Raw genomic sequence first — 23,986 nt, forward strand, 5'->3', positions numbered from 1 at the left:
TCTCCCAGTTTCCTGGTTGAGATGGGCTTAACATGTCACCTGACTCCAAATTGTAAACCCTACCTAATGTCATAGAATGTTTCTACTTAGCCATATAAAAGAGTCAGATTTCTCTCTGTTTTGCAATCTCTTTAGCAGATTGATGGTGCATATTACAGTCGGCTTGAATAGTTATTCAATAATAAAATTATTTTCTTTTTCTTCTACTTTCAGGGAGAGGTTTTCTAGGTTGGAGGAGATTTTGCTTTTTACCATATCTCTTCCCACATTTAAACCCTTCAAGAGGACCACTGCACACATGGGAAAAAAACCCTCCAGTCTCCATGTCACAGCTTACTAGATGGGGCTCGATCCAGCCCTGCTGACCCTCTGCTCTCACCTCCTCCCACCCTTGTTCTCACTCACCACCTGCCAGCCACAAAGCCTTTCTGCTCCTCAAGAACTTTAAGCTCATTTTCACTGTAGAGACTTTGTATTTCAAGTTCCCTCTTCTTGAAATACTCATTAAGGTTCCAACTCAAGTGCCAAATCCTTAGTGAGCTAACAATCCAAATTTTACTAGTTTATTCTCTATATACTATTCATAACCATCTTAAAATATATATTTTTAAAATTTTGTTTACTTGTGTTTTGTCTGTGCCCCTACTGGAATGTAAATTCACTGAGTAGAAAGACTTATCGTTCCAATCCAGTACTGTATTCTCTCTTTTTGGAGCATAATAGCCCCTCAACAAATATTAGTTGAATGAATAAAAGAAGAGTCATTAAATCTGAAGCATCTCCTGACTGTAAACCCAGTTACATTCTTTTATTTAATAGTTGATTAATGATGATGGCTCTATTTCATAAGACTTTTTCCCTTGAAATTCTATTTTTACCAAAGAGTGATTTATAAATGTTTATACCTATAAAAGGAGTACTTGGGGACTTCCCTGGTGCCGCAACTAAGGAGCTGGAGAGGCACAACTAAGGAGCCCGCAAGCCGTAACTAAGGAGCCCGACGCAACGAAATAAATAAATAATTTTTTTTTTTAAAAAAAGGAGTACTTGGAAATGAAAAGCTTCTATTTCAATACAAACTTATCTCTTCTTGCTTCCTTTATTTATCTTTGACATTAGGAAGCAGTGCAAGTTTGATATTGCCTTTGCTAGACAATACAAGGAAATGTAAAATCATCGCTTCATGATCCTGCATTCATACGTTATTCTTCTCCTCAACTAGTCAACGTGTAAGTCTCGCTTTTATCACTGTCTCTGTGCAATGTCTCTGAGTTAAAATGTCATACTTCTTCCTCTGAAAGTGATTCAAGACCTTGACCAAAAGACAGCTTTCGGCATTCTTGTCACTCTTAACCAGACCAATGTTTCATTTGGATAAGCATTTAATTTTTGTTTTCTATACTCATTATGTTTTTGTAACAGAAATCTTGCAAAGCTGAACAAATGATAACAGATGATACTTACACATCAGAAATGTATTTACAGAATTGAAGAGACCCATCACCCATCTTAACTCAATCTTACTAACCTCACATTTATTTTTCAACAAAGAGGCGCTGGGCACCATGCTAGCGACGGTGCAAAGACAAACCAGACACAAATTCCCTGCCACGAGGAGCCCACACTTCAAGGGGAGAAATATCAAAGGTCAAAATACATTTAGGAAAGAAACAAGAAGTTTCCACACCATGCCTCAGGTTAAAAATGGCTGAAACCTAGATATCCAGTATCACAGGTACACATTTTCTTTTCAGCACATTTTAACCATTTTAAAATGCTAACATTGAGCAAGTCATTACATTCCAAACTTACTGGCAAAGAAAGTTACGTTACTAAAGGTGACAAGGTTAGAGACAAAACTATTATATGCTGTACTTCCTTATATATGTTTAGGCTTTCCCCACATCAATACATAAAATGCTGACCTGAAAGCATAAAAGCTAATACTTCTGAAGACAAGAGAAGCCTGGATAAGAGGAAAATAAGTGGGTATTCTGTAGCAGATGCTACCCAGAACCATTTCTTCCTGCCTTTTGCCATTTCAGTGAGCGCCAGCCCCGGGCAACCCAGTGGCATCACCACATCTCTGGGCGGGGGCACTTTCTGGCCATCAGAGAATGCTTCACACACTGCGAAGACCAGCAGGGTCAGAACGAACTCCTCCTAGGAGTAGCCCTTTGCCAGTGACCAATGGCTACAGACGAATAAACAGCCCCAATCGTTGCACCGTGGGTAGGATGATTCTGAGGCGCACATCCTACATTGTCACCCAGGGCACCTAGCGAGGCTGAGCTACAGCTGTCCACAGGGGCCATGGCTCCTGGACCCACCATGGACCAGCGGCCTTTATTCTGGTCTCATGTCCGCACCCTTCAGCTAGTCTTTCCCAGGGCTGGCTCCCAAATAAACTACTTCACTCAAATCATTGTCGGAGGTCACCACCTTGAGCCACCCAAACTAAGAATCTATCTATTAACCCCTATAAGTGAATGTACACCCACAGATGTGTCTCCAAAGAACTGAAAGTAAGTTAATAAATAAATATTTATTTTTATAAATTTATAATAAGTTAAAAATAAATAATAAATTTATAAATAATATAAGTTATAAATAATATAAGTTAAAAGTTAAACTTTTAAATAATATAAAAGTTAAAAATAAATATTTATTATGAACCTAGTATATGCAAAAAAAAAAAGACACCAAGTGCTGGGGGCAGGGGAAAAAACTAAGGATCACACTATTAGGTTTAGTGATGTTGAACAAAAGGATAAAGGAAAAATTGAGAATGATTTTATTTACCACTTCAATCCTTCATTCATTCATCAAATCTCCAGAGAACCTACTAATTTAAGTCCCTGCATTTGGCTGTCTGGGGAGGTCCAAGTATGAATCCAATATGGGTTGTGACCTCAAGGAAAGAATAGGGGCTGGGAAAAGGAACTCTGCCAACTTCCTGCCTCCCCTCCTAAAGACAGGAATATCTACACCCTCCCTGGGTTCGTTCACTCCCATCTCAGTAGCTCTCCCTCAGCCTGCTGATCCCTTTACCTGTGTCCTGGATTCCATCCCCTCCTGAGGCTCTACTCACTATCCTTCCCTTTCTCCCCTATATCCTCAACCTCAAAATGCCAGCCTCTCCCCCAATTTCAAGACAAACAAACAAAACCTGTAGGTAAGACGTTGACTCTACACAGCTTTTTCTTCTTCCACTCAACCACACTAATTAATCTTTATGTATCATGTTCACCTGATTGTGACATAATCAGAGCTGTACTGCTCACTGGCTGTGTGACCTTGGTCAAGTCCCCCCTCCCACAAAGAATGAGGAGGAAAGCACAGGACCTGCTAGTTGTTGTGAGAATTAAATGAGATCATCTAAATAAAGCACTGAGAACAGTTCCTGACACAGAAACTGCTTGATACATGTAAGTGTATTCTTATCACTAACTTGGGAAAATCAGTCTTAAAGGCAATGTGAAATGGTCCAGAACAGGATGAAACCGGAGAAACAGAGAACCTTTGCAGCAGCCCAAAGAGAAGGACAGAAGGAAAGAGACAATGGAGAGCCCCAGAGTTTCCAGGTGATGTGGTGGAGAGAGGTATATTCTTCCGGGTCAGCAAACTTGCAGGCAAATGCTTGTTCCGCCGTTCACTAGCTGTGTTGCCTTAGTTGGTCATTCTAGCCTCAACTCCAGATCTGTAAAATGAGTGTAGTGACGCTCTCTGATAGAGTTGCTTTGAATTTTCTAAATGAGCTCATTTAAGCAAAGCACCCAGCGTACCATTTTGCAGAAAGTAAACCTTCAAATGTTAGTGTCCTCTTTCCCATCTCCAAGTGAAAAGTCTAAACAATTGATACAAAGAGAGGGGACTAGTAAGTCCTTCTTTGACAGACTGTTGTTTTGAAGCACGTTTATGTCTTTCCTGATGGACACACTCCAGCTGGTAAATTACAGCTACTTCTTAGCCTCAGAGCCAAAAGACCATGGTCAAGAATTAGCTCTGGTCCTTAATGGCTAGCTGACTTCCAAGCCTCAGTTTCCTCCTGTAGTGAAATGTGGACTGTACCACCCACCAACCCATCTCACTGGGATCTGATTAAGGATCTGATTAAAGAAATGAAAGCAATTACTTAAAGTGATTAAAGATCTGAAGGGCTGTGACCTTATCTTGGTCTGTAATTAGAAGGACCTGTCCAACAGTGCTTACTTCTCTGTCAGTTTCAATTCCTTTTGAAAGGGCACTTGCCTTCCTATCTCCTTTTACTTTCACTTTTATTCTACCTGATTTCCACTAGTTCCCTCTATGGACCAATGTAACCATATGGTATTTCCATTCAATAATGCTTGATGGTTGCCAAGAGGCAAGAGGACACTGCCGTTCTCACATCGACATCAGTTTCCCTCTCTCTGCCATGCAGGTAACAAACCACTTCAGAAGCTACTTTCCTGTGCAACTCCCCTTGTGATCTCTGATCTCCTGGTTCTCCCTTAGCTGCTCAAGATTCAGTCTCAGACCGGGTTTCAGGATCAGTGTCATCACAGTAATCTCCAGGCCCCTTTGAAGACAAGGGTCTTTGTCTTAACTGAGGTTGAGTGTATTTGATTCTTTTTTTTTTGACAGGTTACCTTCTGTATTTTCTTTTTTTAAAACTTATTGAAGTCTAGTTGATTTACAATGTTGTGCTAATTTCTGCTGTACAGCAAAGTGACCCAGTTATACATATATATATATTCCTTTTCATATTCTTTTCCATCATGGTTTATCACAGGATATTGAATATAGTTCCCTGTGCTAGACAGTAGGACCTTGCTGTTTATCCATTCTATACATAATAGTTTGCATCTGCTCATCCCAAACTCCCAATCCATCCCTCCCCCACCCCCCTGTCCCTTGGCCACCACAAGTCTGTTCTCTCTGTCTGTGAGTCTGTTTCTGTTTCATAGATAAGTTCATTTGTGTATATTTTAGATTCCACATTTAAGTGATATCATATGGTATTTGTCTTTCTCTTTCTGGCTTCTTTCAAGCGTATTTGAATCTTTAAAGCTCACATTTAACTAGGGGTGACTCTTCCTACCTAGAAATTAGGTCCAACACCCTCAGAAGGCACTGAAATGTCACTCAACAGAGCAATTGTCTTCTTGCCTATATCTGGAATATCCTACATCCACAGATCTTCATCTCTGAATTATAGAAAAATCAGAGGTTATTTGGGACAACAACATGAAAAATAGACAACTATAAGAGCAATTGAAAAAAGAAAGATGACAAAAATTTGGTTTTGGTCAACAGTGTCTGAAAGTATGTCTTAAATCTGGTAACCAAAACAAGTCATATGTATGAAGGAAGAAATGAGAGACTAGAAATGAAGAAAAGTTAGAAAGAAAGAAAGGAAGAAAGGAAGGAAGGAAGAAAGAAAGAAAGAAAGAAAGAAAGGAAGAAAGAAAGAAAGAAAGAAAGAAAGAAAGAAGGAAAGAAAAGAAGAAAGAAAGAAGAAAGAAAGAAAGAAAGAAGGAAAGAAAGAGAAAGAAAGAAGGAAAGAAAGGAAGGAAGGGAGAAAGAAAGAAGAAAGAGAGAGACAGAAAGAAGGAAAGAAAGAAAGAAAGAAGAAAGAAGAAAGAAAGAAAGAAAGAAAGAAGGAAAGAAGGAAAGAAAGAGAAAGAAAGAAGGAAAGAAAGGAAGGAAGGAAGAAAGAAGAAAGAGAGAGACAGAAAGAAGGAAAGAAAGAGAAAGAAAGAAAGAAAGAAAGGTAAGAAAGAAAGAAAGAAGAAAGAGAGAGACAGAAAGAAGGAAAGAAAGAAAGAAGAAAGAAAGAGAGAGAAAGAAAGAAGAAAGAGAGAGATAGAGACAGAAAGAAAGAAAAAGAAAGGAAGGAAGGAAGGGAGAAAGACAAGAAGAAAAGTAGAAATATTATAAGGAAAATTTTATGAAAAATGAAAACTAGTAAGGAATAGGCAGTGGGCAACTGTTCCCTGAAGATGTCCAAGATTGGTATGAAACCAGTCATCTGTGGAGCAAAAACGCATTGCTTCTGTTGGATAGAAAGAACACTGCCCTGGGAGTCAGCAGGCCTGAGCATTCAGCAGGTTGTGCCACTAACCAGTGAGACCCTGGGAAGATCACTTAACCTGTCAGGACCTCAGTCTTCTTACCAATAAACGAGGAGGTTGGATGCAGCACAGCAGTGGGCTAGAGGTCACATTCACTCTCTTCTGAGAACCAACTGTTAAGTTTACCACCACTGCACTGCCTGTGAGCCAAACCGCCCCAATTTCAAGCTAAACGTCTGTGCCTGAGCAACCCTCACCGCATCTCTACCACGATTCTACCCCCACTGAGGTCTAGACGTTGGCACAAGAACTGGATGCAGTTCTTCCCGCTAAAGAGATCACGCTCTCTCTGCTACGCTTGGCCACCCGGCCCCGTCCAGGCACAACAAGGGGTCTCGTGATGTTGATGACGCGGGATGTTCTCAGGAAAGTGGGAGAAAGAAACCACAGGAAGCAGGGAGATCTTTTTTGGGGGGTTGCATAAATGGGAAGGGAGTGCAGGGAAGGGGGTACGGAGAGTCTGTATATTCTTTATTCTACCGCTAAGCAGGTGCTCTGCTTTTATCCAGAAACCTCCGTTCATGTGCCACTTGGGCCAAGAAAAGGTCAAATAAGAATTAAAGGCTCTCAAGTTAATAACACATTTTCTGGAAAGAGCTCCCTTATACATGTTTTTGTTTTTGTTTTGCTTTTATTCTTTAAGTAAAGATCCTTCAGCTCTCTCCTGCTTCTCCCATAGTTGTGTCTATGAAGAGGAAGACATTCATCAGAGCAAAAGGCATCCTGCTGTCTCCAGGAGGGAAAACTGCCTAAACAAAGTGAGAAAGCCTCTTTGCCCCCAAAACATTAAGAGCAAATTTAAAGAAACTTAGGGAATTCCCTGGCGGTCCAGTGGTTAGGACTCTGCACTCTCACTGCCGAAGGCCCTGGTTCAATCCCTGGTCTGGGAACTAAGATCCCACAAGCCACGCCGTGTGGCTAAAAAAAAAGAAGAAGAAGAAGAAAAAAAGAAATTTAGGGGCTCTATCTGTGGTATCTGTGCTGCCCAGTATGGTAGCTATTAGCCCCAAGGGTCTATTGTACACTTGAAACGAAGCCAGTCTGAATTGAGATGCCCTGTAAGTATAAGATGCACATTGGATGTTGAAATTTTAATTTTAGAAAAATGAATGTAAAAATATCCAGGAAATTTTATATTGATGAATGTTGACTAATAATATTTTAGATACATTGGGTTAAATAAAACATAGTCATAAAATCAATGTTTCTTTTTACTTTTTTAAAGGTGGCTGCATAACGTGGCTGACGATGTACCTATTGGACGGTGCTGGGTTAGGGTCCAGGTCTCATCCAGTGTCTGTCTGAAGACCTTTAGTGACAGGGAACTTACCCCTAAGCAGAACATTCTATTTGAGACAGCGCAACCGTTAGAAGATTTTCACTGCTCTTAGTTTTCACCTTTGGGGTCACGAAGAATGTATTAATCCTCCTGCACAAGACTGTTTTTCAAGATGAAGACAGGGGTGATGTGGAGCTCACCTGCCCTGCTGTCACACTCCTCAGTGTCTGAGGGATGCGCTCTGCAGCCAGGACTCAGGTAAAATGTGTCCTCAGGCTCCAGGACTCTTTCCTCGGCATTGTTTTTTTTGGGAAACTTCTCCTTTAAATGCTAACTCTACTGCTTGTATTGAACAATTGATTGCTATCATGGGAATAAAAAGAAGTCACTACTATTGACAGATGACACTTAGGACGCAACTACTCTGGGTCATATTATGTTCTAAATATTTTACACAGTTCAACTCATTGAATCATTGCCACAACTGATGAAGCAAGTAATACAATGCTCCTTACCTGACACACACAAAAATTGAAGCACAAAGCAATTAAGCAGCTTCCCGGCAGGGGCCAGGTGCAAACCATACTGCCTTTGCTTGTGTTTCTATAAATCCCACTGCTTCAGGCTCATGGTGAGTTAACGCTTTCTGTGATGGAACACTCTCCCTGGGAGGCTTCCTGGTGGTGGGAGTTTCCGCCTCCTCCGTGGCCTCTACTCACACCCGCGTCCAACTCAACAGGGCATGGAGCGCCCTTTCGCACAGGCTGGGCGCAGACGGCGTTTGCTGATTTGAGAGGAATGAAGGGGGATCGGGGAGCCAGCATTTCAAAGTTGAAATCCCGTTTATCCCACGTAAAAAGAGACCTGGAAATAAAAATTCCTACAGGCACTCTCATTCCAAGGGTAAAGCAGGTTGAGACTGAAATAGAAGAGAGAGAGTATTTCTTTTATTTCTCCATAAAAGAAATAGAAGAGAGAGACTCCCATAATGTCTTTGGGCTTCTGAAAAGCTCTGAATCTATGCCTCACGAGTAATCATCAGTCTCCAGGAAAAAAAAAAAGGGGGGGTGAGGGTGGACAGGAATAAATCAGTTTGAACAACTTAGAACAGAGATAAGGATCAAGGTGGAACATAGATAAGGATGAACTCTCTGGCAGTAAAAGCTAGATCAAACAGTTCGTCCACTACTGAGTGAAGTAAGTCAGAGAAAGACAAATATCAAATGATATCGCTTATATATGGAATCTAAAAACAGGGTACAAATGAACTTATCTACAAAACAGAAATAGAGTTACAGATGTAGAAACAAAAGTATGGTTACCAGGGGGTAAAGGGGGGAGGATAAATTGGGAGACTGGGACTGACATAAGCACACTGCTGTATATAGGACAGATAATTAATAAGGACCTACTGTACAGCACAGGGAACTCTACATAATACTCTGTAATGGCTGTATGGGAAAAGAATCTAAAAAAGAGTGGATACATGTAGATGTAAACTGATTCACTTTGCTGTACACCTGAAACTAACACACCGTTGTAAATCAACTATAATCCAATTAAGAAAAATGTAACGGCTCATTCACAGAAAAAAAGATGAGTTCTAAAACTCCCATGGAATCTTCGGGCGGGGGGACGATCTGCGATCCATCCTTAGACCTACCATGAAGAGAGACACCAGTGCCGCCTTCCTTTTGGCCAAAAACACTCAGAAGTTTTTGGTGGGGGTTAGATAGAAACTGAAAACTAGAATCGGCCAACCACAGAGGAAATCGCTCTAAGAATAAAGCGGGGAAGAGGCAATGGCAGATGAGAGAAGAGGTAAGAGGAAGATGGGGCTCTGTGGCGCTCAGGTCAGGCGGCCCCTCTGCCCTGCCAAGCGGCCGCCTCCTCCGGGTGCCCCGCTTCCAGGCCTGGGGACCAGGCGGAGGTTTGCCACAGAGCTGGTGGTGCGGAGCCCTGTTTTCTCTTCCCCGCAGGTGTGGAAGAAATCCCTCAACCCTGACCCAGAGGGGAGGGGGTACCCCAGGCTCCAAGTCAGAAAGCTTCCAGGTCAGAGCCCACTTACCCAGGAGCTGCACGGCAACCGGAAGGAGAGAAAGGAAAGCCAGGAGCGCGGACAGCTTCATGGCCCAGGGTTGATCCTCTTCTTGCAGGGATGGAGAGGAGAGAGCCGGGAGAACCAAGACAGTGAGGGCGCCGGCTCGCCCTGCCCCTCCCCCCCTCTCTGCAGAACCAGCTGAAAAGACGCTTGGAGGCAGGGCCCACTTTTAAAGGGCTTCTGAAATTAGGGAAAACCTCCAATAAGGAGATATCCTGTCACATGAGGGCGGTTGGAAAAACAGGAATTCAAAGTTACAACTTTGCTTTGTAAGCTAACTTCTGAGAAGAGCAGACACAGGGGAAGGGGAGAGAGGGCCACGTGGGGGGAGAGCGATGAGGAAGATGGGGGAGGCGAGAGGGGGCCGGTGAGAAATGAGCAGCCGGGACGGCCTGCAGGGCAGTGGGAAGTGAAACTGCTCTGGGCCTCCTGGTCCTGCTCGGAGGATGGGGCCATGGGGAGGGCAAGCTGGAGGCCACTACCTGGCCTGGAAGAGTCAGGTTTCCTCTGGGAAGCCACTGAATCAGGGGACCCTCGGCAGACAAATCCCACCGGAACATGGTAGAGAGGGTAGGCACTAAGAAAAAGGACAGTTTTCTGGGGGAAACATACTCTTAAGAGCTGAAACGGACCCACCTCGTTCTCCATATTCAGTGCTTAGAGCCTCCTTTTTCCTTAGAAATCTTCAAAAGAAACTTCACGTGGAGCTTTGTTCCTTTTGGCTAGAAGAAAAGTGAAATAGAGACTAAGCCTAGGAAAGAATCTCAGTCATAACAGGAGGGAGAAACTTCTAGAAGTCTTTTCCTAGAAATTTCTCTAGAGAGCCAGAGAAAAGTGACAGGATTTGCAGTAAAGCCTCGCTGCCCATCCTTGACCATAGTGATCTTCTTCAGGTTCACTAGGGTCCTCTTGCTGGCAGAAAACCTGCTCATTTGGTCAAAAAGATGTATATTCGTTACAAGATAGGCAGAATACTTTCTTTTAAAAAAATGGAAACAGGTATTTCATTAAGCACCATATTAACCCTAAACATCTATTTTGTTATTTTTTCAGAAGTGAAATATGAATTAAGAACATTTTGAAGCAGATATTAGTAATTAGATAGCCAACCCACAACTGGCGTGTGGGAAATGTTAGCCAGTCAAAAAGAAGCTACTGGAAACATTGTATTCTTTGAAATTTTAAATGAATAGTTTGTCTTTAAGCGGAAAGCTCACACAAAGATTCACACCTCTGTGATAATGTTATACACTTTGCTTCCTAATAAAAAATGTGACATTGTTCTCTTACTGAACTTTTTTTTTAGCATTCTAAATTTAAGATTATTCTGACAGGATGGAAAAGATGGTAAAAATGTAGGGCACAAGAAAAATGTTTCATTTTTGTTAAGCTAACTCTTCACTGACATAAAAAAGTTGGTTACAAAACAGAGCAGATGAAACAAAATGTTGTTTTCTAAAACAGTGCTTCACTGATTTATCATGAGAAAAAACATATTTTAAATGAGGCATTCATGGTTTTTAAATGTAAATCAATTCTATAAATTAAAAAATTTTGGCCTAATTTGGATTTCTTTTAATTTCAGAAGCAAATAAAACTTAACTGAATTCTCCCTACACTCACATTCAAGGTTTTTTAAATTACACAAGTGTGTCATATGGCCAACCAGGATCAGTGGTAGAATCTGTGACTTTGAAACAAAAGGAGGCCAATTGTCCCACAAAGAATTTACCCCATAACACTGACCTTACTGAAACAAAGATTTAACAGGCTAAAAGAAAAAGAAATCCAACTCTTGGGGGAGTGAAGGTGGAACTGGAAGCTATAGAAATCCGTCATTCTACCTCAACAGCTACTGAATTGGCAGAAAGCGTCTGGAGGAACTATTTTGGAACTCTAGACTCTAGTGGAAACCTGGGAGCGTCTGGTGGAGAGCTTGGTGGAGAGGCTGCTAAACATCAGTGGGTTTCAACCTCTCCCCTGTGGTAGTGGCTACCATCCTCCAGTCCCCCATCTTTGTGGCAGGTAACAGTGAGGGTGGCAGACTGTTTGGTGCAGCTTGCCAGAACCAGGACAGACCATCAGGAACTTGTCCTCCAAATATCAGAGTTGTGTGTTCTGAAGGCTGACTGAGCTCTTCATTGCTTTCACCAATTCTGTTCAACATAGTACTAAAAGTTCCAGCCAGAGCAATTAAGCAAGAAAAAATAAAAAAATAAAAGCATCCAAGAAGATGTGGCATATATATACAATGGAATATTACTCAGCCATGAAAAGAAACGAAATTGAGTTATTTGTAGTGAGGTGAATGGACCTAGAGTCTGTCATACAGAGTGAAGTAAGTCAGAAAGAGAAAAACAAATACCGTATGCTAACACATATATATGGAGTCTAAAAAAGAAAATGGTTCTAAAGAACTTAGGCGCAGGACAGGAATAAAGACGCAGATGTCGGGAATGGACTTAAGGATGCAGGGAAGGGGAAGGGGAAGCTGAGACGAAGTGAGAGAGTGGCATGGACATATATACACTACCAAATGTAAAATAGATAGCTAGTGGGAAACAGCCGCATAGCACAGGGAGATCAGGTCGGTGCTTTGTGACCACCTAGAGGGGTGGGATAGGGTGGGTGGAAGGGAAAGCAAGAGAGAGGGGATATGGGGATATGCGTATGCATATAACTGATTCACGTTGTTATACAGCAGAAACTAACACACCATTGTAGAGCAATTATACTCCAATAAAGATGTTAAAAATAAAACAATAAAAATAAAAGCATCCAAATTGGAAAGAAAGGAGAAAAAGTATCGCTCTTCACAGATGGCATTATTTTATATGTGGAAAACCCTAAAGCTTCTCCAAAAAACAAAAACAAAGCTAAAGCTAATAACCAAATACAACCAAGTTGAAGAATATAAAATCAAAACACAAAAATCAGTTATGTTTCTATACACTATTAATGAAAAATCTGAAAAGGAAATTAAGAAAACAATTCTATTTACAATAGCATCAAAAAGAATAAAGTACTCAGGAATAAATTTCACCAAGGAGACAAAAGACTTATACAATGAAAACTACAAAACATTGCTGAAAGAAATTAAAGAAGACCTAAATAAATGGAAAGCTATCCCATGTTCATAGAATGGTAAACAAAGCACTGTTAAGATGACAATACCACCCTATCTCTTAGAATACTACCCTAAGAGATCTGTAGGTTCAATGCAATCTCTATCAAAATCCCAATGATTTTTTTTTGCAGAAATAGAAAAACCCATCTTAAAATTCATAAGAAATCCCATTTAGCCAAAACAGTTTTGAGAAAGAACAAAATTGGAGATTTCACACTTCCTGATTTCAAAACTTACTACAAAGCTACAGTAATCAAACAGTGTGGTACTGGCATAAATGAGTCATAATGACTAATAGAATAGAACAGAGAGCCCAGAAATAAACCCTCATATTTGCATTCAATTGATTTTTTTACAAAGGTACCAAGGCCATTCAATGCAGAAAGGATTCAAAATGGATCAAAACCTAAAGTTAAGAGCTAAAATATACAATTTTTATAAGAAAACATTAGGAAAAAAACTTCATGACATTAGATTTGGCAAATGATTTTTTCTTTTTGGACATGACACCAAAAGCAGAGCAACAAAAGAAAAAAGTAGATAAATTAGGCTTCATCAAAATTAAAAACTTGTGTATCAAAGGATACTATCAAAAGAGTGAAAAGCCGACTCACAGAATGAGAGAAAATATTTGCAAATCATACACCTAGTAAGGGATTAAGATCCAGAATATATAAAGAAATACAACTCAACAGCAACAGCAAAGCAACTTATTCTTAAAATGGGCAATGGACTTCAATAGACATTCCTCCAAAGAAAATATACAAGTAGCCAATAAGCGTGTGAACAGATGCTCAATATCATTAGTCATCAGAAAAGTGCAAACAAACCCACAATGGTATAACGTTTCACATCCATTAGGATAGCTATTATCAAAAAACAAAAACAGAAAATAACAAGCATGGATGAAGATGTGGAGAAATTGGAACCCTTGTGTATTGCTGGTGGGAATGTAAAATGGTATAGCCACTGTGGAAAACAGTTTGGCAGGTCCTTAAAAAGTTAAATGCGGAATTGCCCTATGATCCAGCAATTCCACTTCTAGGTATATACACAAAACAATTAAAACCACAGACTCAAACAAATATTTGTACACCAATGTTTATTGCACCATTATTCATAGTAGCCAAAAGGTAAAAGCAATACAAGTGGCTATCAGTAGATGAATGAATAGACAAATGTGGTATATATATACAATGGAATATTATTCAGCCATAAAAAGGAATTCTGATATGTGCTACAGCATGTACAATCTTGAAGTAATACAGAAACAAGAGGACAAATATTGCATGATTCCACTTCTATGATGAACGTAGAATAGGCAAATTCACAGAGACAGGAAAAATAGAGGTTACTGGGGACTGGTGTGGGAGGGGAGAATGAGTGCTATTGTTTAATGGGTTCAGAGGTTCTCTTTGGGATGATGAAAATTTCTGAAAATAGTGGTGATAGTTGCATAACACTGTGAATATACTTGCAACCACTGAATTGTACATGAAAAATGATAAATTTTATGTTATGTATATTTTACCATATTAAAATGAAATCCAACCCTTAGCATCCTCTTTATACCCTTCTACTAAGTTTTGGTTCTGGTTTTTGGTTTGCTATTGATGACAGTGGTTGTTTTCAACTAGTACTTCCTTCAAGCTAAAGAAGGATTTCTAGAAAATAAAGGAAATCCTCATGTTTTCTAATTGGTAAGACAATTGCTGAACTATTTCATTTCCTCTTAGACTTTCTCTTCACACCCACTCAATTCCATATAAGGTGAACTAGTGACTCCTCTCTTCTGAAACAATTTCAAGAGAATTAGCTCCACAAATTATTTGGTAACCTGTTCTACCACTTCTCCTAGCTAAAACTGGTGACTGATGCAGAAGTTTGTTTTGTTTAACCATCTCTATCTTTTAATGGGCAAACGTGCTCAAATGATAACAAGATAATTTCAACTCAGAAGGAAAAAAGAAGATACAATGATGCAGTTAAGTAAAAACTTTTAAAATGTAAAGACAGAAAACTGGTTTTTTATGTTCTTATTCCTCGATTTTCCAATCCCATCAAAATACATCAAAACACCAATAATGCACTTGCAATTTAACAGAAAATAATTACCTTATAGCAATCAAAAAATCTTTGTATTGGATTATTTATCTAAAATTTGACTTTAATTTGTAATTCTCTTCAGATGGTATATTTAGATTCACTGTAATCTACAGTGTATGCAGACTATTTGAAGAGCCTGTGAGTTTTATAGTTTTGCAATCAATGTTTTGTTTTGTTTGGCATGGCATACGTCTTTATTATATATTGGGTGGGCCAAAAAGCCTTCAGTTTTTTAAGTAAAAATAAAAGACACATTTTTCATTTTCACCATGAACTTTATTGAACAATGTATTCACCCTTTTGTTCCACTACTTTCTGCCATTTTTCAGGCAACTTCATAATTCCATCTTCCCAAAACTTTTTGAGCAAAGAACTTTTCCAGGTGCCTTTTACAGTCTTCCAGGGAACTGAAATTTTTTCCACTAAGAGAATTTTGTAAAGACTGAAATAAGTGGAAATCTGAAGGCGCGATGTGTGGTGAATACAGAAGATGAATAATAACTTCCCAGCCAAAGTGTAGTAGTTTTTGCCTGGTCATCAAAGACACATGCAGTCTTGCGTTATCCTGATGGAAGATTATGCGTTTTCTCTTGACTAATTCTGGATGCTTTTCGTCGAGTGCCATTTTCAGTTGGTCTAATTGGGAGCCATACTTGTTGGAAATAATGTTTGGTTTTCTGGAAGGAGCTCATAATAGATAACTCCCTTCCAATCCCACCATATACACAACATCACCTTCATTGGATGAAGACTGGCCTTTGGTGTGGTTGGTGGTGATTCATTTCGCTTGCCCCACGATCTCCTCTGTTCCACATTGTTGTACAGTATCCACTTTTCACTGCCCATCACAATTTGTTTTAAAAACAGAACATTTTCATTACATTTAAGTAGAGAATTGCATGTGGAAATATGGTCAAGAAGGTATTTTTCACTTAACTTCTGTGGAATCCAAACATCAAATCAATTCACGGAACCAAGCTGGTGCAAAAGACCTTCAACGCTTGATTTGGATATTTTGAGTATGTCAGCTATCTCCCACGTGGTATAACGTTGACCGTTCTCAATTATTCTTTCAATTGATCGCTATCAACTTCAACTGGTCAACCCGATAGTGGAGCATCATCCAGCGAGAAGTCTCCAGCACAAAACTTCACAAACCACTTTTGACATGTTCTATCAGTCACAGCACCTTCTCCATACACTGCACAAATATTTTTGTGCGTTTCATTTGTGTTACCTTTCTTGAAATAATGAAGCATAATATTCCAAAAACGTTGCTTCTTTTCTTCCATCTTCAATATTAAAATGGCTACACAAAAATTTACCAATTTTGATAAGTCTTCTTTTTTTAATTGGAGAATAATTGCTTTACAATGGTGTGTTAGTTTCTGCTTTATAACAAAGTGAATCAGTTATATATATATATATATATATATATATATATATATATATATAACTCCTCCCACCCTCCCTATCCTACCCCTCCAGGCGAGCACAAAGCACCGAGCTGATCTCCCTGTGCTATGCGGCTGCTTCCCACTAGCTATCTACCTTACCTTTGGTACTGTATATATGTCCATGCCTCTCTCTCGCTTTGTCACAGCTCACCCTTCCCCCTCCCCATATCCGCAAGTCCATTCTCTAGTAGGTCTGTGTCTCTATTCCTGTCTTATCCCTAGGTTCTTCATGACATTATTTTTTCTTAAATTCCAGATATATGTCTTAGCATACGGTATTTGTCTTTCTCTTTCTGACTTACTTCACTCTGTATGACAGACTCTAGGTCTATCCACATCATTACAAATAGCTCAATTTCGTTTCTTTTTATGGCTGAGTAATATTCCATTGTATATATGTGCCACATCTTCTTTATCCATTCATCCGATGATGGACACTTAGGTTGCTTCCATCTCCGGGCTGTTGTAAATAGAGCTGCAATGAACATTTTGGTACATGAATCTTTTTGAATTATGGTTTTCTCAGGGTATATGCCCAGTAGTGGGATTGCTGGGTCATATGGTAGTTCTATTTGTAGTTTTTTAAGGAACCTCCATACTCTTCTCCGCAGTGGCTGTATCAATTTACATTCCCACCAACAGTGCAAGAGGGTTCCCTTTTCTCCATACCCTATCCAGCATTTATTGTTTCTAGACTTTTTGATGATGGCCATTCTGACTGGTGTGAGATGATATCATTGTAGTTTTGATTTCCATTTCTCTAATGATTAATGATGTTGAGCATTCTTTCATGTGTTTATTGGCAATCTGTATATCTTCTTTGGAGAAATGTCTATTTAGGTCTTCTGCCCATTTTTGGATTGGGTTGTTTGTTTTTTTGTTATTAAGCTGCATGAGCTGCTTATAAATTTTGGAGAGTAAACCTTTGTCAGTTGGTTCATTTGCAAATATTTTCTCCCATTCTGAGGGTTGTCTTTTGGTCTTGTTTATGGTTTCCTTTGCTGTGCAAAAGCTTTGAAGTTTCATTAGGTCCCATTTGTTTATTTTTGTTTTTATTTCCATTTCTCTAGGAGGTGGGTCAAAAAGGATCTTGCTGTGATTTATGTCATATAGTGTTGTGCCTATGTTTTCCTCTAAGAGTTTGATAGTTTCTGGCATTACATTTAGGTCTTTAATCCATTTTGAGCTTATTTTTGTGTATGGTGTTAGGGAGTGATCTAATCTCATACTTTTACATGTACCTGTCCAGTTTTCCCAGCACCACTTATTGAAGACGCTGTCCTTTCTCCACTGTACACTCCTGCCTCCTTTATCAAATATAAGGTGACCATATGTGCGTGGGTTTATCTCTGGTCTTCCTATCCTGTTCCACTGATCTATATTTGTTTTTGTGCCAATACCATACTGTCTTGATTACTGTAGCTTTGTAGTATAGTCTGAAATCAAGGAGCCTGATTCCTCCAGCTCCGTTTTTCGTTCTCAAGATTGCTTTGGATATTCGGGGTCTTTTGTGTTTCCATACAAATTGTGAAATTTTTTGTTCTACTTCTGTGAAAAATGCCAGTGGTAGTTTGATAGGGATTGCATTGAATCTATAGATTGCTTTGGGTAGTAAAGTCATTTTCACAATGTTGATTCTCCAATCCAAGAACATGGTATATCTCTCCATCTGTTTGTATCATCTTTAATTTCTTTCATCAGTGTCTTATAATTTTCTGCATACAGGTCTTTTGTCTCCTTAGGTAGGTTTATTCCTAGATATTTTATTCTTTTTGTTGCAATGGTAAATGGGAGTGTTTTCTTGATTTCACCTTCAGATTTTTCATCATCAGTGTATAGGAATGCCAGAGATTTCTGTGCATTAATTTTGTATCCTGCTACTTTACCAAATTCATTGATTAGCTCTAGTAGTTTTCTGGTAGCATCTTTAGGATTCTCTATGTATAGTATCATGTCATCTGCAAACAGTGACAGCTTTACTTCTTCTTGTCCGATTTGGATTCCTTTTATTTCCTTTTCTTCTCTGATTGCTGTGGCTAAAACTTCCAAAACTATGTTGAATAAGAGTGGTGAGAGCGGGCAACCTTGTCTTGTTCCTGATCTTAGTGGAAATGCTTTCAGTTTTTCACCATTGAGGACGATGTTGGCTGTGGGTTTGTCATATATGGCCTTTATTATGTTGAGGAAAGTTCCCTCTATGCCTACTTTCTGCAGGGTTTTTATCATAAATGGGTGTTGAATTTTGTCAAAAGCTTTCTCTGCATCTATTGAGATGATCATATGGTTTTTATCCTTCAATTTGTTAATATGGTGTATCACTTTGATTGATTTACATATATTGAAGAATCCTTGCATTCCTGGAATAAACCCCACTTGATCATGGTGTATGATCCGTTTAATGTGCTGTTGGATTCTGTTTGCTAGTATTTGTCGAGGATTTTTGCATCTATGTTCATCAATGATATTGGCCTGTAGTTTTCTTTCTTTGTGACATCCTTGTCTGGTTTTGGTATCAGGGTGATGGTGGCCTCGTACAATGAGTTTCGGAGTGTTCCTCCCTCTGCTATATTTTGGAAGAGTTTGAGAAGGATAGGTGTTAGCTCTTCTCTAAATGTTTGATAGAATTTGCCTGTGAAGCCATTTAGTCCTGGGCTTTAGTTTGTTGGAAGATTTTTAATCACAGTTTCAATTTCAGTGCTTGTGATTGGTCTGTTCATATTTTCTATTTCTTCCTGATTCAGTCTTGGCAGGTTGTGCATTTCTAAGAATTTGTCCATTTCTTCCAGGTTGTCCATTTTATTGGCATAGAGTTGCTTGTAGTAATCTCTCATGATCTTTTGTATTTCTGCAGTGTCAGTTGTTACTTCTTTTTCATTTCTAATTCTATGATTTGAGTCTTCTCCCTTTTTTTCTTGATCAGTCTGGCTAATGGTTTATCAATTTTGTTTATCTTCTCAAAGAACCAGCTTTTAGTTTTATTGATCTTTGTTATTGTTTCCTTCATTTCTTTTTCATTTATTTCTGATCTGATTTTTATGATTTCTTTCCTTCTGCTAACTTTGGGTTTTTTTTTGTTCTTCCTTCTCTAATTGCTTTAGGTGCAAGGTTAGGTTGTTTATTCAAGATGTTTCTTGTTTATTAAGGTAGGATTGTATTGCTATAAACTTTCGTCTTAGCATTGCTTTTGCTGCACCCCATAGATTTTGAGTTGTCATGTCTCCATTGTCATTTGTTTCTAGGTGTTTTTATATTTCCTCTTTGATTTCTTCAGTGATCACTTCGTTATTAAGTAGTGTACTGTTTGGCCTCCATGTGTTTGTATTTTTTACAGGTCTTTTCCTGTAAATGATATCTAGTCTCATAGTGTTGTGGTCAGAAAAGATACTTGATAGAATTTCAGTTTCCTTAAATTTACCAAGGCTTGATTTGTGACCCAAGATATGATCAATTCTGGAGAATGTTCCATGAGCACTTGAGAAAAATGTGTATTCTGTTGTTTTTGGATGGAATGTCCTATAAATATCAATTAAGTCCATCTTGTTTAATGTATCATTTAAAGCTTGTGTTTCCTTATTTATTTTCATTTTGGATGATCTGTCCATTGGTGAAAGTGGGGTGTTAAAGTCCCCTACTACGAATGTGTTACTGTCAATTTCCCCTTTTATGCCTGTTAGTATTTGCCTTATGTATTGAGGTGCTCCTATGTTGGGTGCATAAATATTTACAATTGTTACATCTTCTTCTTGGATTGATCCCTTGATCATTATGTAGTGTCCCTCTTTGTCTCTTGTAATAGTCTTTATTTTAAAGTCTATATTGTCTGATATGAGAATTGCTACTCCAGCTTTCTTTTGGTTTCCATTTGCATGGAATATCTTTTTCCATCCCCTTACTGTCAGTCTGTATGTGTCTCAAGGTCTGAAGTGGGTCTCTTGTAGACAGCAAAGACATGGGTCTTGTTTTTGTATCCATTTTGCCAATCTGTGTCTTTTGGTGGGAGCATTTAGTCCATTTACATTTAAGGTAATTATCGATATGTATGTTCCTATTCCCATTTTCTTAACTGTTTTGGGTTCTTTATTGTAGGTCTTTCCCTTCTCTTGTGTTTCTTGCCTAGAGAAGTTCCTTTAGCATTTGTTGTAAAGCTGGTTTGGTGGTGCTGAACTCTCTCAGCTTTTGCTTGTCTGTAAAGGTTTTAATTTCTTCATCAAATCTGAATGAGATCCTTGCTGGGTAGAGTAATCTTGGTTGCAGGTTTTTCTCCTCCATCACTTTAAATATGTCCTGCCAGTCCCTTCTGGCTTGCAGAGTTTCTGCTGAAAGATCAGCTGTTAACCTTATGGGGATTCCCTTGTGTGTTCTTTGTTGTTTTTCCCTTGCTGCTTTTAATATGATTTCTTTGTATTTAATTTTTGACTGTTTGATTAATATGTGTCTTGGTGTATTTCTCCTTGGATTTATCCTTTATGGGACTCTCTGTGGTTCCTGGACTTGATTAACTATTTCCTTTCCCATATTAGGGAAGTTTTCAACTATAATCTCTTCAAATATTCTCTCAGTCCCTTTCTTTTTCTCTTCTTCTTCTGGAACCCCGATAATTCGAATGTTGGTGCATTTAATGTTGTCCCAGAGGTCTCTGAGACTGTCCTAGTTCTTTTCATTCTTTTTTCTTTATTCTGCTCTGCAGTAGTTATTTCCACTACTTTATCTTCCAGGTCACTTATCCGTTCTTCTGCCTCAGTTATTCTGCTATTGATCCCAACTAGAGTATTTTTAATTTCATTTATTGTGTTGTTCATCATTGCTTGTTTCATCTTTAGTTCTTCTAGGTCCTTGTTAAATGTTTCTTGCATTTTGTCTAATCTATGTCCAAGTTTTGGATCGTCTTTACAATCATTATTCTGAATTCTTTTTTAGGTAGACTGCCTATTTCCACTTCATTTGTTAGGTCTGGTGGGTTTTTATCTTGCTCCTTCATCTGCGGCGTGTTTTTCTGTCTTCTCATTTTGTTTATCTTACTGTTTGGGATCTCCTTTTTGCAGGCTGCAGGTTCGTAGTTCCTGTTGTTTTTGCTGTCTGTCCCCAGTGGCTAAGGTTGGTTCAGTGGGTTGTGTAGGCTTCCTGGTGGAGGGGACTAGTGCCTGTGTTCTGGTGGATGAGGCTGGATCTTGTCTTTCTGGTGGGCAGGTTCACGTCTGGTGGTGTGTTTTGGGGTGTCTGTGGACTTATCGTGATTTTAGGCAGCCTCTCTGCTAATGGGTGGGGTTGTGTTCCTGTCTTGCTAGTTGTTTAGCATAGGGTGTCCAGCACTCTAGCTTGCTGGTCATTGAGTGAAGCTGGATGCTGGTGTTGAGATGGAGATCTCTGGGAGATTTTCGCCGTTTGATATTATGTGGAGCCGGGAGGTGTCTTGTGGACCAGTGTCCTGAAGTTGGCTCTCCCATCTCAGAGGCACAGCACTGACTCCTGGCTGCAGCACCAAGAGCCTTTCATCCACACGGCTCCTTAATTTGGGATGATTCGTTGTCTATTCAGGTAATCCAGAGATGCAGGTACATCAAGTTGATTGTGCAGCTTTAATCCGCTGCTTCTGAGGCTGCTGGGAGAGATTTCCTTCTCTCTTCTTTGTTCTCACAGCTCCCAGGGGCTCAGCTTTGGATTTGGCCCCGCCTCTGTATGTAGGTTGCCTGAAGGCGTCTGTTCTTGGCTCAGACAGTACGGGGTTAAAGGAGCCGCTGATTCGGGGGCTCTGGCTCACTCAGGCCGGGGGGGGGGGGAGGGAGGGGCACGGAGTGCGGGGCGGGCCTTCGGGGCAGAGGCCGGCGTGACGTTGCACCAGCCTGAGGCGTGCCGTGTGTTCTCCCGGGGAAGTTGTCTCTGGATCCCGGGACCCTGGCAGTGGCGGGCTGCACAGGCTCCCCGGAAGCGGGTGTGGAGAGTGACCTGTGCTCGCACACAGGCTTCTTGGTGGCGGCAGCAGCGGCCTTAGCGTCTCCTGCCCGTCTCTGGGGTCCGCGCTTTTAGCCGCGGCTCGCGCCCGTCTCTGGAGCTCCTTTAAGCAGCGCTCTGAATCCCCTCTCCTCGCGCACCAGGAAACAAAGAGGGAAGAAAAAGTCTCTTGCCTCTTCGGCAGGTCCAGACTTTTCCCCGGACTCCCTCCCGGCCAGCCGTGGCGCACTAACCCCCTGCAGGCTGTGTTCACACCGCCAACCCCAGTCCTCTCCCGGCGCTCCGACCGAAGCCCGAGCCTCAGCTCCCAGCCCCGCCCGCCCCGGCAGGTGAGCAGACAAGCCTCTCGGGCTGGTGAGTGCCGGTCGGCCCTGATCCTCTGTGCGGGAATCTCCCCGCTTTGCCCTCCGCACCCCTGTGGCTGTGCTCTCCTCCGCGGCTCCAAAGCTCCCCCACTCCGCCACCCGCAGTCTCCGCCCACGAAGGGGCTTCCTAGTGTGTGGACACTGTTCCTCCTTCACGGCTCCCTCCCACCGGTGCAGGGCCCGTCCCTATCCTTTTGTCTCTGTTTATTTTTTTCTTTTGCCCTACCCACGTACGTGGGGGGTTTCTTGCCTTTTGGGAGGTCTGAGGTCTTCTGCCAGCGTTCAGCATGTGTTCTGTAGGAGTTGTTCCACGTGTAGATGTATTTCTGGTGTATCTGTGAGGAGGAAGGTGATCTCCGCGTCTTACTCTTCCGCCATCTTCCCGGAAGCCCATAAGTCTTTTTTAAAATGCATGCTAAGAAAATTATTTCCAATGAAGTTAAAGACAACTAAGTGTTGCCAGAGCCATCCTACAGAAAAAACAGAACGAACATTTTGGTCCACGCAATACTTATTTAACATTACAAAAAAATTTAAGTATAAGATTATGTGACCCATTTAACATTTGAAAAACATTTAAGAATAAGACAAAAAATGTACTTTTATGATCTAAAAATGACCCAAATTTTATAGATGGAAATCAAGACCAATAATCGTAGGCATCTTCTTCAGAATTACACCAAATATGTAACACTACCTATAATTTTAGCTATTTAGAAGGTAATATTTTTTGTTTATTCATTAAAATAGTCTGGAAAATCTATTCCCTCAGGTATCTACATCTTTAAAAAGAAAAATAAAGAAATGCATTGTAGAGAAAGAAGGCTTTTCTGAAAATCCATTAATATTCCAATTTCAATGCAAGGAAAGTTATGCAAGGATCATTCTGACAAATTAAGATTTGTAAATGTGTAAGTGCAAATTTTCACAGCAAATAGTACTTGAGTAATTATACCTAAAACATATAAAATCATTTTTATATATTTACGACTACACTACTTTTTTTAAACATCTTTATTGAAGTATAATTGCTTTACATTGTTGTGTTAGTTTCTGCTGTATAACAAAGTGACTCAGCTATACATATACATATATCCCCATATCCCCTCCCTCTTGCGTCTCCCTCCCACCCTCCCTATCCCACCCCTCTAGGTGGTCACAGAGCACCGAGCTGATCTCCCTGTGCTATGCGGCTGCTTCCCACTAGCTATCTATTTTACATTTGACTACTTTTTAAAAAAAGACTATTTTTTTAGAGCAGTTTTAGGTTTACAATAAAATTGAGATGAAGTTACAAGACTTCCTATCTCCTCCCCTGCTTCCACACATGATAGCCTCCCTCATTTTCAACATCCTCTGTACTCTTCCTGTTCATCTCTTTTCCCTCCCCACCCCACCCCACCCCAACTACTGATTTTTTTGTTGTCTCTACAGTTTCACCTTTTCCAGAATGTCACATAGTTTTGAACCATATAGCAGGTAGCCT

At 40.1% G+C, this 23,986-nt stretch overlaps 1 protein-coding gene across 2 annotated transcripts in view; it reads right to left on the bottom strand.

The window, feature by feature from the left end:
• The window catches only part of MRC1 (mannose receptor C-type 1), a 97,056-nt gene extending 86,868 nt beyond the window's left edge, over nt 1–10,188 (bottom strand). The window contains exons 1-2 of one of the 2 annotated variants that reach the window (XM_032624584.1): nt 10,133–10,188; nt 9,464–9,544 (exon numbers count right to left, since the gene is read on the bottom strand). In XM_032624584.1, coding sequence (XP_032480475.1) covers nt 9,464–9,524 — 61 coding nt within the window. In that variant the 5' untranslated portion in view covers nt 9,525–9,544; nt 10,133–10,188. Of the gene's footprint in view, nt 1–9,463; nt 9,748–10,132 lie in introns of those variants that run through there. The other variant, XM_032624583.1, reaches the window with a different exon arrangement.
• Nucleotides 10,189–23,986: the final 13,798 nt, after the last annotated feature.

The sequence above is a fragment of the Phocoena sinus genome, chromosome 2 (assembly GCF_008692025.1).
Source record: "Phocoena sinus isolate mPhoSin1 chromosome 2, mPhoSin1.pri, whole genome shotgun sequence".
NCBI lineage: Eukaryota > Metazoa > Chordata > Mammalia > Artiodactyla > Phocoenidae > Phocoena > Phocoena sinus.